The 16,885-nt window shown below is 39.0% G+C and overlaps 1 protein-coding gene across 4 annotated transcripts in view; it reads right to left on the bottom strand.

The window, feature by feature from the left end:
• DDX42 (DEAD-box helicase 42) overlaps positions 1–16,790 on the bottom strand; it is a 37,364-nt gene extending 20,574 nt beyond the window's left edge. The window contains exons 1-5 of one of the 4 annotated variants that reach the window (XM_070395116.1): positions 16,368–16,790; positions 12,310–12,546; positions 4,842–4,992; positions 1,686–1,747; positions 280–316 (exon numbers count right to left, since the gene is read on the bottom strand). In XM_070395116.1, coding sequence (XP_070251217.1) covers positions 280–316; positions 1,686–1,747; positions 4,842–4,992; positions 12,310–12,530 — 471 coding nt within the window. In that variant the 5' untranslated portion in view covers positions 12,531–12,546; positions 16,368–16,790. The other 3 variants (XM_070395115.1, XM_070395117.1, XM_070395118.1) reach the window with 3 other exon arrangements.
• Between the last annotated feature and the right edge of the window lie 95 nt (positions 16,791–16,885).

The raw sequence follows: 16,885 nt of genomic DNA, 5'->3' as shown, positions 1-16,885 counted from the left end.
AATACACATTAGTTTGGATTGTAAAAAAAATCAAGCTGAATAAAGCTCATATTTGTTTTTGATGTCATAGTTGATCAAAAGTTCCATCTTCAACATGGAGGAAGGCCATGTTAATCTTTGTATTACCAATTGGTCACACATGTAGAAAAGGAGCAAGTCAAATGACATTCCCTCCTGAGTATCAGGAATGGCCATTTCAGTGAAGGCAAGCTCTAGCTTGTCCTCAGTGTAGACTTTGTGGGGTAAACATAAAAGATAGAAATCTGCATAGGAACTCACTTGGTCATCTTCCTCTTCAATGTCATCTCGAATACCCCTGGAAAAACAAGCGGAGAAACAAACTTCCCTGCAAATGTTCCACATACCCAGCTCCATACTTATAGCAGATTAGTGTTGAATTCCATACAGCACAGGAATTCTCAACACTAATAACAACAAAGCAGCAATAAGCACACTGTAAACTATCCATCCATCATATATGTGTAATTTCACTCTATATGTGGCAGTTTGCATTTCTTTTGAATGGGGTGTAGGGTACCCCTAGAAACATCAATTACTAACAAGGTATAAGGAGTAAAAAACTTCTGAAGATATATACCCAAGGACCCTAGCCTTGTCAATCCCATAAAACAAACACCAAGCAGTTGTGAAAAGCATTTTATATTAAAAAAAAAAACAACCCTGCTTTTGGTACACTAAAATAGGTCACAATTTTCTTAATGTCCCCTAGCTCTGGAGTAACTGCATTCAGCTATAGAATACTTGGAGACAGAAAAAAAATTAAATCAATTCTTGGTAAGTTTGAGACTAAAACTCCTAAGCAGTTCACCTAGAGAAGGGGACAAACGTTCCTTTGCTGACTCTATCAGGAGCTTTAGAAAGTGTGGTTGCTTAGTTCCCACAACCATCTCTTTCTAATCAAACGTTCTGCCTAATCTAGAGCACTTACTCTTCCTAAGGCAAGCTACACCGCCAGTGTAGGCTTACTGAAAGAGGATGAACACACAGTAAGCACCAAAGAGAGGGCTGAACCTCCATATGGCACAGGAACCTTGGGGAGGGCCTGAAGCACTGATTACCAAGCAGAGGGAAAAGTCCAACCATGCCTACTTTTGTCTGGTAGCAAAAACTTTAAGAGGAGTGTATTCAGCAAGGGACAGAGGAGAACTCATTTTTCCAGAAAATAATGTATTTCAAGTTCTGACTCATTGCTAAAGCATGGTGTAACTCCTTAAATAAATTAGACTGTTATTTATTAACAATATACATAGTTTTTAAATGGCATAATCACCATTACTTCTCATAATCAACCCTATAGGCATTACCTATTTTTTTATTAATTATGGAACAAAAATCAGAACAGTGAACCCAAACTTTAGTAATTATGCGCTCTTAACTCCAATCCAACTGTAACTCATTCCTGAGTTTACTAAAAACAAAACCAAAAAACAAACCAAAAAATGAACAAAAACTACAGAACATCAAATACCATTTTACCAAAAAAAATGCTACTTTTGTCATCTCTACTATCTGCAGAAATGTTATTCAAGATACAGGGGTAACTTCAAGTCAAGAATTTATGTATTTTAATTTTTCCTCTATAAATTTTGAGAGCTATAGGTTTTGCAATAGTTTATTTCAATAGTTTATTTTTATATAATCTTTGTGAGAAGAAAACAACTTACTTTACGTTTTTCCTTTCCTTGTCCTTTTCTTCAAGCCTCTTCATGTCTCTTGCTGCCTGATCCTAATGAAACAAAAGGATGTATACAATCATAGCAACTAAAAAAGAAATTTCTTTACAAAGAATTTTTAGATTCAAACAAATGCCATCATACTTTTAGCTATGCATTTTGACAATTGCATTTGGATGCAATCAAACTACATTTTAACAATTTTCCAGAGAAATACCCAAATGTTATAAAACCTTGGCTATACATGATATGGATGACTTTTACCTGCAATTTATAACATGCATAGAAAAATTAGTAAAAATGCTTGGTCACCTTTTTTTTTTTTTTTTTTTAAGTTAATGAACTAATAGTGGCTGTAAAACACCTTAAACTTAGGCAAATCAGGCTTTCTCAAGGTGCAGGGTAAGAAAATTTGCTTCACATTATCATTGGGGATAGTAAAAAATGCAGATTTCTGGATCTGGCTGAGGAAAGGTTGCTGTCAATCCAAGTTTAGAAGTTGACACTGACTAGAAGGGTCACAATTTTGTCCCTACTGGACTTTTGGTGATGTCTATAGACATTTCTGATCATCCAACTTTGGGGCCAGAGGAGTGAAGGAGAGGTCTTTAGTAATATCTAAAGATAAAGGCCACAGATGCTGCTAAACATCCAACAATGCACAGAACAGTCACTACAACAAAGAATGACTGAGCCCCAATAGTTCTGGGGCTCAACACCCTGCTCCAAACCTCCTAGATCAGAATCCTTGTGGATAGAGTAAATTCCATGTAGTTTTCCCATTTTCCACAGGCACATTCTTATACAAAGAAAATTTATAATCACTGATCTAAATTCTTTGTTTTATGTGTGAATATAAAGGTTAGAAAAATTAAATTTTCCCAAAGTTAAACACATTCTACACAAGTTTCTTGTTATAAAGTAACATGAATTTTTCTGACTTCTTCCATTTAAAAAATGCCAGTGTAAAAAACCTGGCATCCTATTTAATCAAGTGGTCCTGACAAAGAGAAATTATTTTTAAAAGAAATATTATAACTCTAACGCCAGGGGTCCTCAAACTTTTTAAACAGGGGGCCAGTTCACTGTCCCTCAGACCGTTGGAGGGCCGGACTATAGTTTAAAAAAAACTATGAACAAATTCCTATGCACATTGCACATATCTTATTTTGAAGTAAAAAAACAAAACGGGAACAAATACAATATTTGTATTTGCATGTGGCCCGCGGGCCGTAGTTTGAGGATCCCTGCAACCGGTTTGGCTCAGTGGATGGAGCATCGGCCTGCGGACTCAAGGGTCCCAGGTTCGATTCTGGTCAAGGGCATGTACCTTGGTTGTGGGCACATACCCAGTAGGGAGTGTGCAGGAGGCAGCTGATCGATGTTTCTCTCTCATCGATGTTTCTAACTCTCTATCCCTCTCCCTTCTTCTCTGTAAAAATCAATAAAAATATATTTAAAAAAAATAAATATTATACACAATCTATTTTTCAAGGGATTGAGCCACATATAAGATATACAGGGTGGGGCAAAAAGTAGGTTTACAGTTGTATGTGAAACATAGATTATTCTTGTATTATTATTAGTTATTGCATTATTTTCCATACGGACAACTGTAAATCTACTTTGGCTCCACCTGCATTTAAGGCTATAATTAAAGTGAAGACGACATAAACAATGTAACATAAGAAATGGCTGGCAAACACTTATAGAACATATTTGTTAAGCCTACAAAAATCCTTTTTGAAACACTGGCTAAAAATAAATCCTCACATGACTGAGAAGAGAAAAACAAAAATCATACCTCAAAAAGTAAAATAAGCCCTGACCGGTTTGGCTCAGTGGATAGAGCGTCGGCCTGTGGACTGAAAGGTCCCAGGTTCGATTCTGGTCAAGGGCATGTACCTTGGTTGCGGGCACATCCCCAGTAGGAGGTGTGCAGGAGGCAGCTAATAGATGTTTCTCTCTCATCGATGTTTCTAAGTCTCTATTCCTCTCCCTTCCTCTCTGTAAAAAAATCAATAAAATATATATTTTTTAAAAAAGTAAAATAAAATCCTCATTTTGAGTTCAATCATAGAAAAATTTATACTGAAGATCAGTATACTTTGGCAACAACACTTTCTCCAAGATCAGACAATATCCAATATCTCTGTCCTAAAACCAGTAAGACCCTTTTAGATACTACACCAGAAAATATTCAGAATGATACTATATCAAAAAGATTTAATCTCCAAATTGCTTCAACTACTTGAAATGCCAAGCAACTGAATCTAGGCCATGCTTGGATACTCCCACTCAAAAAGGGTGATGACAGCTTGCACTACCAAAAATCAAATCTAAATTTAAACCTAGAAAATAAAGAGCTGATTTTTCTTCTCATTCATCAGTAAGGATATCTCAAGAAATAATGAGAAATAAACTCCTTTGAGAAATGTCCATATCTGAAGGTTATATACATATATAAAGACACCTCAAACATAACAAACCATTTACTGCCTTTACTTTTAGAGAGAATCATTTAATATATTTACTAACTTGCTACCATGATGCAAAAGCACATCTATGTTCTGAATAGTTTTGGTTGGTGTTAGAGGCTCATTTTATTATTATACTTTTGTATGTTTAAAATTTTTCTTAATAACAAGTAAATAATAAATAAAAAGAAAAATCAGAGATGGGGAAAAAAAGGACAAAATGCAAAATCATAAGAGCCTAGTAAGAAGAATTTTATGGAGTAGCCAGAAGTTTCAATTTCTACAGGGAAGTCATGAATGTTGATGATAATGTTGGTAGTAAGAAATACTAAACATTAAAAGTAGAGAATACAAAATTTGTGATTTTAGCAAGTTCCTTAAATGTAACTGCCTTAAATATGTATTTAATAAAATATAGGTTGAATGAGATGTTCATTCCACTTAAGAATATACCAAGAATTATTAAAACAAAACACACACAAAAATGTTGAACTACTATGTTCAAGGTTTACAGGGCAAGCGGAAGTATATTTAAGAAACTGGAGTATAAGAGCAAAATTCTCCCCCAAAAAGGCCAGAAAACAAATTCTGAATGAGGACTGAAGCACTAGGTTACTTTGGGCTATTTTCTAATTACTGAGCATTTTCACAAAACAGAGTTGATACTTGCTTCCACTTCAGCCATGAATGCCTCCAAGGGATCATCATCGCTGTCAGAATCTGCTGGCTTGGAACGGAATTGCTGGCGGGTAGGGGAGTTTTCAGCAGGAATGTAAGGTAAATCAACATTGCTAGAGTCTTCTTCCTCATCTTCAAAGTATCTGAAAATTAAGATGTGTGACTGGTAAAGTGAATGTTTAGTTTGGGGTCAATGAATCTTTAACAGAAACGTTTATTATAATATATGTTACTATTGAGAGATTTAAACTACACAGGTCAAATTAGAGACCTTCAGGCTTTGTCTAAAGACTTCAGTATTACTTAATAATGAAAAAAGTCACAGCAGATTCTCCATTTCAATAGCGTCTGTTCAAATCAATTTCCAGTTCTGTTAGGTTTTCAGTACAAATTTAGTATATTATTGTTGAATAGATACAGCAAATATAAAGAATGTATGCTATGGGAAAAATTACTTTCAAATGAAATATTAAAAACCTCTAAAATTTTCTTATAATCCTTTAAAATATCTTGGAGACATATTAATAAGGGTAGGGACTTCCATCAGAAGTTCTGGGCTATTTCCTGAGGACCAACAGAAAACTTCTAGAACAGCAGTTCTCAACCTGTGGGTCGCGACCCCTTTGGGGGTCGCCTAAGACCATCGGAAAACACATATTTTTGATGGTCTTAGGAACCGAGACACAGCTCCTCTATCTGTCTCCAGGCGGGTCCATCCACATGCAGATACGCCCACATACGAGTACCCAGCATGATGACACCATCGCGCCAACCCCATCACATACACCCTGTACAAATACAGGTGTATGTGACAAGGCTGGCACCATAATGGACTTATGCAGACCAGTCACAAATGTGTAGAGAGCAGCTACTGTGTAGAAAGCAGCTGCTGTGTTGAAAGCAGCTACTGTGTTGAAAGCAGCAGTATTGGAGGTAAAACGACACTTCATGAATTATAATTACTGGGTAAATGTAAAATCATCAACTATTGCAAAAAAAAAAAATCTGTACCACGGGAACTTAATCTGGATGCTGATCGGTCTTTTTATATTCAGCTGTGGTTGATATGAATACTGCCCCCTTGTGATAGTAACAGGTATGTAAAAAAAAAACAACACAATGGTAAATCATAGGAAACTTGAATGAACTGAATTGACTGAACTATGCCATGTATCATCTTTTGTATTATTAAAGCTATTGTTATATATTATTTTCATTAGCAAACCATCCCATGACAATGGATCGTGTAGAGAAGAACGTTAAGAAAATATAGTGAGAGAAAAAAAAATAGTGAGGATTTTTTTACAGTAAAGTTTTACCTCAATAATTACAGCAGGAATTGAGAAACTGCAATGTGTTATTTGTTGTGAAGTTCTATCAGCCGAATCTATGAAGCCGAACAAACTAAAACGCCATTTTGATAGCAAGCATCAGAGCTTTGCCGGCAAGGATGCCAACTATTTTAGAAGCAAAGCTGATGGACTCAAGAAAGCCAGACCTGACACTGGTGGCAAGTACCACAAACAAAATGTAGCAGCCGTTGAAGCTTCATATTTGGTGGCACTCAGAATTGCCAGAGCTATGAAACCTCACACCATTGCTGAGGATTTACTGTTGCCAGCGGCCAAAGACATTGTTTTGTTATGATCGGAGAGACACATTTGTTACAGAATTGAGTGCAATTTCCTTATCTAACGACACTGTCCACAGAAGAATAGATGACATGTCTGCTGATATTCTTGATCAGGTAATCCAGGAAATTAAATCTGCTCCACTTCCAATATTTAGTATCCAGCTTGATGAATCTACAGACGTTGCAAACTGTTCAGTTACTGGTTTACGTGAGGCAGACGTTGCAAACTGTTCAGTTACTGGTTTACGTGAGGTATATTAAGGATGGCGACTTTAAAGATGAGTTTTTTTTGCAAACCTCTTGAAACGACAACTACTGCACGTGATGTATTTAACACAGTTGGTTCATTTCTGAAAGTGCATAAGATCTCTTGGGAAAAGGTTTGTGGTGTTTGCACAGATGGTGCTCCAGCTATGCTAGGATGTCGATCTGGATTTCAACGTTTGGTATGGAATGAGTCACCAAAAGTCATCACTATATGATTCATCGGCAAATATTAGCAATAAAGACACGCCACAAGTTACAAGAAGTAATGAAAAGCGTCATAAGTTGTGTCAATTTTGTAAAGGCGAGCACTTTAAATGGTCGACTGTTTTTGCAACTGTGCAACAAGTTGGATGCGCCAAACAATGCTCTGCTATTTCACACTGAAGTGAGATGGTTGTTGAGAGGAAAAATTTTAAAACGTGTTTTTGAGCTTCGTGATGAACTCAAAACGTTTTTTAATCAGAAAGCAAGACCACAGTTCGAAGCATTTTTCAGCAATAAAAGTAAACTGCAGAAAATAGCTTACTTGGTTGACATCTTTGCCATCTTGAATGAGTTAAATTTATCACTGCAAGGACCAAATGCCATATGCCTCGATTTGTCTGAAAAGATCCTATCATTCCAAATGAAACTTCAGTTTTGGCAAAAAAAAAAAATGGATGAAAATAAAATTTACATATTGCCCACCTTATCTGCTTTCTTTGAGGAACATGACATTGAACCAGACAAAAGGATTACGATAATTTTTGTGAAAGAATACTTGCACATACTTGTAGACGAAATTTCATCGTACTTTCCAAATCTGCCTGACACCCCATTTGCACTTGCCAGAAGCCCATTCACAAAGTTGAAGATGTTCCCGAGACATCACAAGAGTTGTTCATTGAACTTATTAACAACAATGCAGTGAGAACTGATTTCTCTATAATGCCAGTTACAAAATTCTGGATCAAGTGTTTGCAGTCACGTCCTGTTCTGTCTGAGACTGTGTTGCGCCTTCTTCCAACAACATATCTTTGTGAAACAGGGTTTTCCAGCTTGTTGGTTATCAAGTCTAAATACAGAAGTAGACTTGTTGTGGAAGATGATCTTCGTTGTGCTCTTGCAAAGACTGCCCCAAGAATTTCTGATCTGGTGAGAAAGAAGCAATCTCAACCTTCGCACTGACGTTGGCTTTTTATGCACACTGTCGCAACATGTAGCAATGTAGTTTACTGTTGTTATATTAAGACTGTTACCCATGCTACACCATGCTTCAAGACAAAATTTCATTTATTTGTAATCAGAAATAAATATTTCACAATATATAATTACATATTGTTTTTGTGATTAATCACTATGCTTTAATTATGTTCAATTTGTAACAATGAAAATACAGCCTGCATATCAGATATTTACATTACGATTCATAACAGTAACAAAATTACAGTTATGAAGTAGCAACGAAAATAATTTTATGGTTGAGGGTCACAACAACATGAGGAACTGTATTAAATGGTCACGGCATTAGGAAGGTTGAGAACCACTGTTCTAGAATTAAAAATAAATTCTCAATCTGAAACCATTCATCATACTACTTAAGTATTCAGAAACGACAACTTCAAAGTCAGAAGAAAATATCACTTTATCACTAACAAAAATCCCAGAAAAGAATACAGCTCTTTATAAACTAAACCAAAGCAAAAACATTATTTATGCCTTACCTCAAAACTAAACATATTACCAAATATTTAATAAATTTAAATATAGTATGATTATATCATAAATATAATTGTAAATTTAAATAGCTGCAGCTTAAAATTTTAAAGCACAAGCCTTTATAGAAATTACTTTAAAAGCTTTTATGTGACACACGCACGTGAGCATATTCATTTATATAGGTTTCGTTTAACTAAAGAACTGCTCTCTAGAATAATGATTCTTTGCTGAACTTTAAACACTTACTTCTCTATTGAATTCCTGAATAACATAGCAGCAGCATGTACTTAAAAAAAGCTGATCTTGCACTGACCGCTTTGGCTCAGTGGACAGAGCATCAGCCTGCGGACTGAAGGGTCCCAGGTTCGATTCCAGTCAAGGGCATGTATCTTGGTTGCGGGCACATCCCCAGTAGGGGGTGTGCAGGAGGCAGCTGATTGATGTTTCTCATCGATATTTCTGACTCTCTATCCCTCTCCCTTCCTCTCTATAAAAAATCAGTAAAATATATTTTAAAAAAAACTGATCTTGAGAAGTATTTTCGTTAAAAAAAAAACAAACAAAAACCTCAAGCAGTGTCACTCAACCAGGTAAGAAATTAAGAGATTTCTTCAGACTCAGCAAAGACAGAAATTATAATCTATAGCAGTGGTTCTCAACCTGTGGGTTGCGACCTCTTTGGTGGTCGAATGACCCTTTCACAGGAGTCACCTAAGACCATCCTGCATATCAGATATTTACATTACAATTCATAACAGTAGCAACATTACAGTTATGAAGTAGCAACGAAAATAATTTTATGGAAGGAAACCAAGATGGCAGCATAGGTATACATCAGAAATTGCTGCCTTGCACAACCACTTCAAAAATACAACTAAAAGATAAAACAGACATCATCCAGAACCACAGACTTCAAAAATACAACTAAAAGATAAAACAGACATCATCCAGAACCACAGGAAGGCTGGTTGAGCGGAAATTCTACAACTAGAAGGAAAGAGAAAAGCATACTGAGACTCAGAGGAGGTGCGGTGTGGAAGTAAAGTGCAGAGGTACGGAGGCGCGGAAAGGGCTGGCGGCTGAGGACCCGGTTGTCTTTTTCAATCGGGAGGGAGTCTCAAGCTCCCGACTGCTCTGAACTCCAGTCCCGGGCGAGTCTCTGGGGACCCAAACTCATACGGGGAGAAACTGGACTGTCTGGCATTGGTCGGACCTCGAGGGTGGCTTTCTCTCAGAGGTGCTTGCAGCGATCGGGACACTGAGAAGCAGGGCCTCTTGAGGGCAGGACTGAGGAGCAGCCATAGCTGCTTGCTCCGCCCTGCTGATCCCCTGAGGCCCCGCCCCGCCCAAGCTGTGTGCTGGCTTTTACATATGAAATGCCTGGCCCTTTGCAATCTGAAAATTACCTAACCAACTGCAGCTGGCCAAAGGCCCCACAGCAGCTTGCATTCCTTCACAGCTGAGCTCCTGCTGGGTAGCCTCAGGCAGAGGCTAAATTAGCAACTCCTTAGAGATCCAAGAGCCAGTGTACTCAGTGGTCAGAGTGGGACCATCCAGATTACAACTCCTCAGATCCATAAGGGACACACTCAGGGAGCAGACTCAGTGAGCAACAAAGCCCCACTGAAGCAAGTCTTGCCCCAGAAGGGTGTCTCCAGCACAGAAGTTCTCCCACTGCAGACACAGCTGATTCTCACAGCCAATTGGCCTGGAGGTGAATTCCTCCCAGCGATACCTACAACAATCAAGGCTTAACTATAACAAGACTGTGCACAAAGCCCACAAGGGGGTGCACCAAGAGTGTCTACCTCAGGTAATTGGGGAGGCTGAGCCACTGGGCCCTAAAGGACACCTAGCACAGAAAGCCACTCTATCAACACAGGGAAGCATAAAAAATGTGGAGACAAAGAAACAGGTCACAAATGACAGAAATGGAGGAAAGCAAACTACTGGATATAGAGTTCAAAACCACACTTTTAAGGTTTTTCAAGAATTTTCTAGAAACCGCCGATAAACCTAGTGAGACACTCAAGAAATCTAGTGAGACCGCCGATAAATTTAATGAAATCCTCAATAAGTCTAGTGAGAGCCTCAAGGTTGTGAAAAAGGACGAACTAGAAATTAAGCATACACTGACTGAAATAAAGAGCATTATACAGACTTCCAACAGCAGACTAGAGGATCACAAGAGTCAAGTCAAACATTTGAAATACGAAGAAGCAAAAAACACCCAACCGGAAAAACAAAATGAAAAAAGAATCCAAAAATATGAAGATAGTGTAAGGAGCCTCTGGGACAACTTCAAGCGTACCAACATCCGAATTATAGGGGTGCCAGAAGAAGAGAGAGAGTAAGATATTGAAAACCTATTTGAAGAAATAATGACAGAAAACTTCCCCCACCTGGTGAAAGAAATGGACTTACAAGTCCAGGAAGCACAGAGAACCCCAAACAAAAGGAATCCAAAGAGGACCACACCAAGACACATCATAATTAAAATGCCAAGAGCAAAAGACAAAGAGAGAATCCTAAAAGCAGCAAGAGAAAGAGAGTCAGTTACCTACAAGGGAGTACCCATATGACTGTCAGCTGATTTCTTAACAGACACTTTGCAGGCCAGAAGGGAGTGGCAAGAAATATTCAAAGTGATGAATACCAAGAACCTACAACCAAGATTACTTTATCCATCAAAGCTTCATTCAGAATTGAAGGTCAGATAAAGAGCTTCACAGATAAGGAAAAGCTAAAGGAGTTCATCACCACCAAACCAGTATTAAATGAAATGCTGAAAGGTATCCTTTAAGAAGAGGAAGAAGAAAAAGGTACAGATACAAATTATGAACAACAAATACATATCAACAAGTGAATCTAAAAATCAAGTGAATAAATAATCTGATGAACAGAATAAACTGGTGATTATAATAGAATCAGGGGCATAGAAAGGGAGTGGACTGACTATTCTGGGGGGGGAGGAAGGGGTGTGGGGGATGCAGGAAGAGACTAGACAAAAATCGTACACCTATGGATGAGGACAATTGGGGGAGGGGTAAGGGCAGAGGGTGGGGTGGGAACCGGGTGGAGGGGAGCTATGGGGGGAAAAAAGAGGAACAACTGTAATAATCTGAACAATAAAGATTTAATTTAAATAAATAAATAAATAAATAATTGACTTGAAGTCAGAAAAAAATAATAATTTTGTGGTTGGGTCACAACCTGAGGAACTGTATTTAAAGGGCCAGAAGGTTAAGAACCACTAATCTATAGGAATTAGAACTCAAACCCCATCTTTTTATAATAACTACCTTATTAGAGTTAAAAAAAGATAACTGCTAAATATGTTTCCTGAGAACTGTGGGCAAAAATCTGAGATTTTTTTTCTACCACTATTAAGATTTTTTTATTTTAACTTAAATTCTTTAATGTTTAAAGTATTATATAAAACTATTAAGAACTTAAAACATAACAGTTTTAAGAACTCGGGTGTTGAGGCAAACTGTATCCCATCCCTACGTTCTGACAATAGCCTGTGTTTACAAAACAATTTATATGATGTCAATAAAAGACTTCAGTAAAGAACATAAAAAACAACACGTGAATTATTTAAAATCTCTTTAGCCATATTTAGGTCTCATTGGCCTCAAATCTTTTTTGGAACAAGTAAAGGTACAAGTAAGCACACAAGTATTTTTCCTTACAAATGAGTAAACTCGACAATTTAACTTATTAGCAACAATTCAGTGAGATAATCAATTTTAGAAGTTATTATTCTGGAAACAAAGTGTTTCTTTGCCTTAATTTCTGTTGATGGAATGAATTATCTCAAAGCCCAACCTTTGTTAAATTATCAGAAGTTACCACTTACGCATTCTCTTCATCAAAATTGGCCCGTTTAGATCCAATTTTATAGAAAGAAGGGAGCTGTGGTGGAGCTGACTTCCCAAATCCAGAAGAAGAGCTGGTTGCCCCAAAGGCACTGTGGGACTGTTGTGGGAGTTTTGGTTCTTCCTTCTTTCCAGCACTAATGGCAAAACCTCCAAAGCCAAATCCCCTTTTAGTGCCAGGGCCACCTTTATTCCAGTTCATGGTGTCAATGATTGATCTGTTAGGAACAAGATACATTAATAGAAAATTAACTTTATAAAGTAAATAGCCATTGACTTTATGTCTCTCCCAACCTCTACCTACAATTTCATTCTCAACTTGTGCCTCTCAATTAACTTTAACTTTATACTTCAGATATGCAGTATGCTAACTTCAATGAAATGGTCACGTTTTCTAAAACACTGAAGAAATTTTTATTTTATTGGACTCTCAATCTAAATGGGAATGCAGCATTTAATATCATCTCCTTTAAAAGAATTTGATTGCTAATTTAATATTTGTTAAGCTGCAAAAATACTCCTAAGACAACTAATATTTTGGATGATCAATTGAAAAGACTTAAGCTCTTAAATCTTATCCTCAAGAGGTTTACAGTTTACCAGGAAAACAGACAAAAATAAAAACACACAAAAGCCACTAAAACAATCTACAATTAATGTAATGCTTGCTATAACAGACTGAGGTGCTATCAGCAATGCTGTCCCAAAATTAACGATTTTCTTCTGGTAATGACACCTCAAAGAGTCAAAGAATCAAAATTTAAAAAATAGTAATTTGTAGAAATTACCTGTTATTATCTCTGAAGGGTACTTGTGAACCATGCATTTATTTAGCAAATGCACACTAGAACACTAACTAGGAAGAAACCCCTATTCATTGATATGTTGCCTTATGTGTTCAGTTAATCCTATGGTTAAGGATTACAAAGAAATTTCCTGAGCTTCAATTCAATCAAATTAAAAACAATATTTTATAGCATCTTATTAGTCTTGGCTCCAAAAAAATGTTTTTATATACATAAGTTTCCTAAGTTTTGTAGAAAAGCAAGAAGCTCAGAAAGCATAAAGGAACAAAATTTAAAACTGCCTGAAATTTCCTCTCCCAGATATATAACCTTGTTGATCTCTTTTGCTATGTATTCTACTCTATTTTTGTTGTTGTTGTTGCTAATCCTCACCCCAGGATAGTTTTCCATTGACTTTTAGAGAGAGTGGAAGGGAGGGGGAAAGACACAGAGAGAAACATCTATATGAGACACACATTGATTGGTTGCCTCCAGCACAGGACAGGCATCCAAGGTATGGAACTAAGGTATGTGCCCTTGACAGGGATCCAACTCAGGACCCTTCAGGTCGAAGGCCAAAGCTCTATCCACTAAGCCAAACCGGCTAGAGCTCTCCACTATTTTTTAAGTTGTATACACACACACACACACACAATTTGAAACAAAATAAAATCATACTGTACAGTTACTGATTTCCTCACCTAATGATACACTATGAACATCTTTGAATATCAATAAATATATTTCTCTACTGCTGTTTTATAATGTTGTGAAACATATCATATAGCTATATCTTTGTGTACCTTGATTTCGTTAGGATCCTTTTTTAAAATGCAATTGCTTAGTCAAAGGGAAAATGCATTCTAATTTAAAAAATGTTTAATTACAACTCACATTTATGGAAAAGTGTCCATTACACATTAAGTCAAATAAAAAGGGCATAGAACAAGGTGGACGATATTATTCAACATAATTCAATGTAAAAGCATGTGTAACATATCCAGAGATAGCTGGAGGGCTGTTAATCAAAATGTTAACTGCAGTTACTTGATTTTTACTTTCATGTTTGTAGTAAAGTTTACAACTAATAATAAAATTAAAATACTTATAATGGGCTCTGAAGCATATGTGGAAAGAGTTCCAAAAATGGCTCTTTATGATGACGGACCAAGAACAACATGCTCTACTTTTCTGCTTCTCTTCCCCTCCCCCATATATCTTACAAGTTTTGTCAGAAGTATTACATCACTTAGTTCAATTTTAGTATTAAATTTGATTTATGCTATGCCAATCTTCAACCTTAGGCCACACTCTTAGTTCCACAGAAGGGTCAAAGCTTGATTCCTGTTCTGGGTGCATGGTGGTGGGGGGGGGGGGAAGGGGGTAGAGGGGGTAAACAATCCATTTTTCTCTCTCTGGAATCAGTGAAAAACATATCCTAAGGTAATTTTTTTTTAAAGAGGAAAAGAAGAGCTGATTATATTAGTATCATTTTGATAAAAACTAAAATACAAACAGCTGCACTCCTCCATGAATTATACTCAATTATTACAATAGAATCTAAGTCAGATCTTTTCACTCCTCTGCTCAAAACCCTCAGATGGTTCCCATCTCCAGCACAGCAAAAGTGAAATCCTCACAATAGCCGAAAAGGTCCCAGTAGTTCTGCTCCCATCCCCAATTCTTTTCTTTCCTCCCCTGAGCTTATCTCCTACCACTCCCTCCTTTGCTTACAGCGCTACAGCACATTGGTCTTCGAACTGGTCCTCTGCCAGGCCTTTAACCGGGTGCTAACCTCTGCCTAGATTCTAGGGCCTAGAACATTCCTTTCCCCAGACACTGGCTGTTCTCACACTCCCTCACCTGCTTTCAACCTGCTTAAATATTAGGTTATCTGTATCCCTGGCCACCCTACTTCAAAATGCAACATCTTCCCATCTTTCACCCCAGCTGTATTTTTTCCTAAGGCACTAATAATCTTCTAATTTACAGTATAATTTATAGATTTATTTCTGTCTCTCTTCCCTCCACTAAAAAGTAAGTTTCATGAGGGCTGGTGGAGGGGGGGGGGCATCAGAGCCTAAAACAGGGCTAAGGAATAGGCACATAGTAGGCATCAATAAGAATATTTCTTAAATGCATGAATGAATTTCAAATGAGGCCATATAATGCCCCTTCTAGGTACAAGAAAACACAATATACCTTTTTTTCACTGCTCAGAGTCTGAACATTAATTTTTGTATGAAACACTTATTGCTCACCTCCTATGTGCCAGAACTGGGCTTGGCTCTGAAAAGTTACAGTGACTAAGAAATAATCTCTGCCTTGTAGGAACTCCGGGGCGTATACAGCGGGGAGAAGAGATACAGAAACATCATTACCAAAAAAAAAAAAAAAAAAAAAGGAAGAAAGAAAGAAAAAGCAACATCCAAGGAAGCCAAAGGAAACTGGAGCCTACAGGAGTGAGGGGCAAAAGGGGAATGCTTCACCAAAGTGACAAGGAAGCTATCATTTTCCCCCAAACTCTCGACTAGCAGGTAGTTTTTTATATTATCGGTACGTATGCTTGCAACTCCACATAAATTATTTACTCACATCGGGTAGGCCGCAAAAAAGTTTGTGTGACGATGGCGATGCTAATCACCATCTACTCAAGGCTGCACAAACATCACCCACTTTGTCATTTACTGTCTTGCGATTTGGCAACTTTTGCCGATGGGATCCCCCCCGATTTGGAGGCTTGCGCCCGCCAACTGCTGCCGCCTAGGGTCAGAATCCTCCCGGTGGCCATCCCAGCCTCGGAGCTCGGCAACTTGGAAATCTCTTCCGTAGTCGAGGGGGCGGGCGCTGCCTCCGGAAAGCCGCCAACTGCGCCTCCGTAGGAGTTGCGGGAGAAGCGGGAGCCGGGGAGGGCGACCCGGCTCGGAAGGACCCCTCCAGGCCTCAGCCCCGCACTCCCGCCCCTCCCCGTCTTCCCAGGGGCTCCGCCGACTCTTTGTTAACTGAGGCCGCGGTCCCCTGGCTTTCGCTAGGCCCCGCAGTTGCCTCCGGTACGACCAAGGGGTCGTGGCCCCGCGTCCAGACCCACCTCGCGCAAAACTGCTGCAGTAGCGGCGGCAACTACTACCGCCGCCGCGGAGTCTCACGTCCCGGAGTACGCGCGGTCCAGGCCGCGTCCCGCCGCGCTCCTCCTTCTCCGCCCCTTTCGCCGCCGCCACTCGACCCGTTGCTGACTGGGGGAGGGGAGCACACACCTGACATGCGCAATGCAGAGCGCGGGCCGAAGGGCGGGGTCTGGGTCTGCGATTCCCGGAAAGCGCCGCGGGCTCCTGGCCTTAATGCTCCAGAATGCCTTGGAGACCGCTCAGGCCGTTCGAAGGGGCTCTGCTGCTGGGTCAGGGGTGTCCATAGCCTGTATACGAAATGGGCCTAGGAGGGGAGAAAGAGTAGCAATGACGAGGAGCCGCTCAAAAATTCCAAGAAAAGGGGCTGGGGCAGAAGCCGCATGTACATAAGACCGTCGATCCCCTAAACGCTGGTCCTTTGCAAATACGACCTGGGCAACATCCCTCCTCGTGCCTCCGGCCGCGTGGTTCCATGGAGCATGGCCACCTTCAGCTTCCGGAGCACCACTTCAGGGTGATGACAACTTGACTGAATCCTAGCGGAGAGGGATGGGATTGGCGAGGGCAGTTCCGGCCCCGGGGCCGAGATTATGTAATTTTCCCAGCAGCCCTACCTCACCTCTGCTGGGCGTAGGTGGGGGAGGTCT

Source organism: Myotis yumanensis, unplaced genomic scaffold (genome assembly GCF_028538775.1).
Source record: "Myotis yumanensis isolate MYYU_CA2020_CCGP unplaced genomic scaffold, mMyoYum1.0.hap1 SCAF_16, whole genome shotgun sequence".
Taxonomy (NCBI): domain Eukaryota; kingdom Metazoa; phylum Chordata; class Mammalia; order Chiroptera; family Vespertilionidae; genus Myotis; species Myotis yumanensis.
Note: the sequence above shows the minus strand (reverse complement) of the source record. Positions and strands in the feature narration are given on the sequence as shown.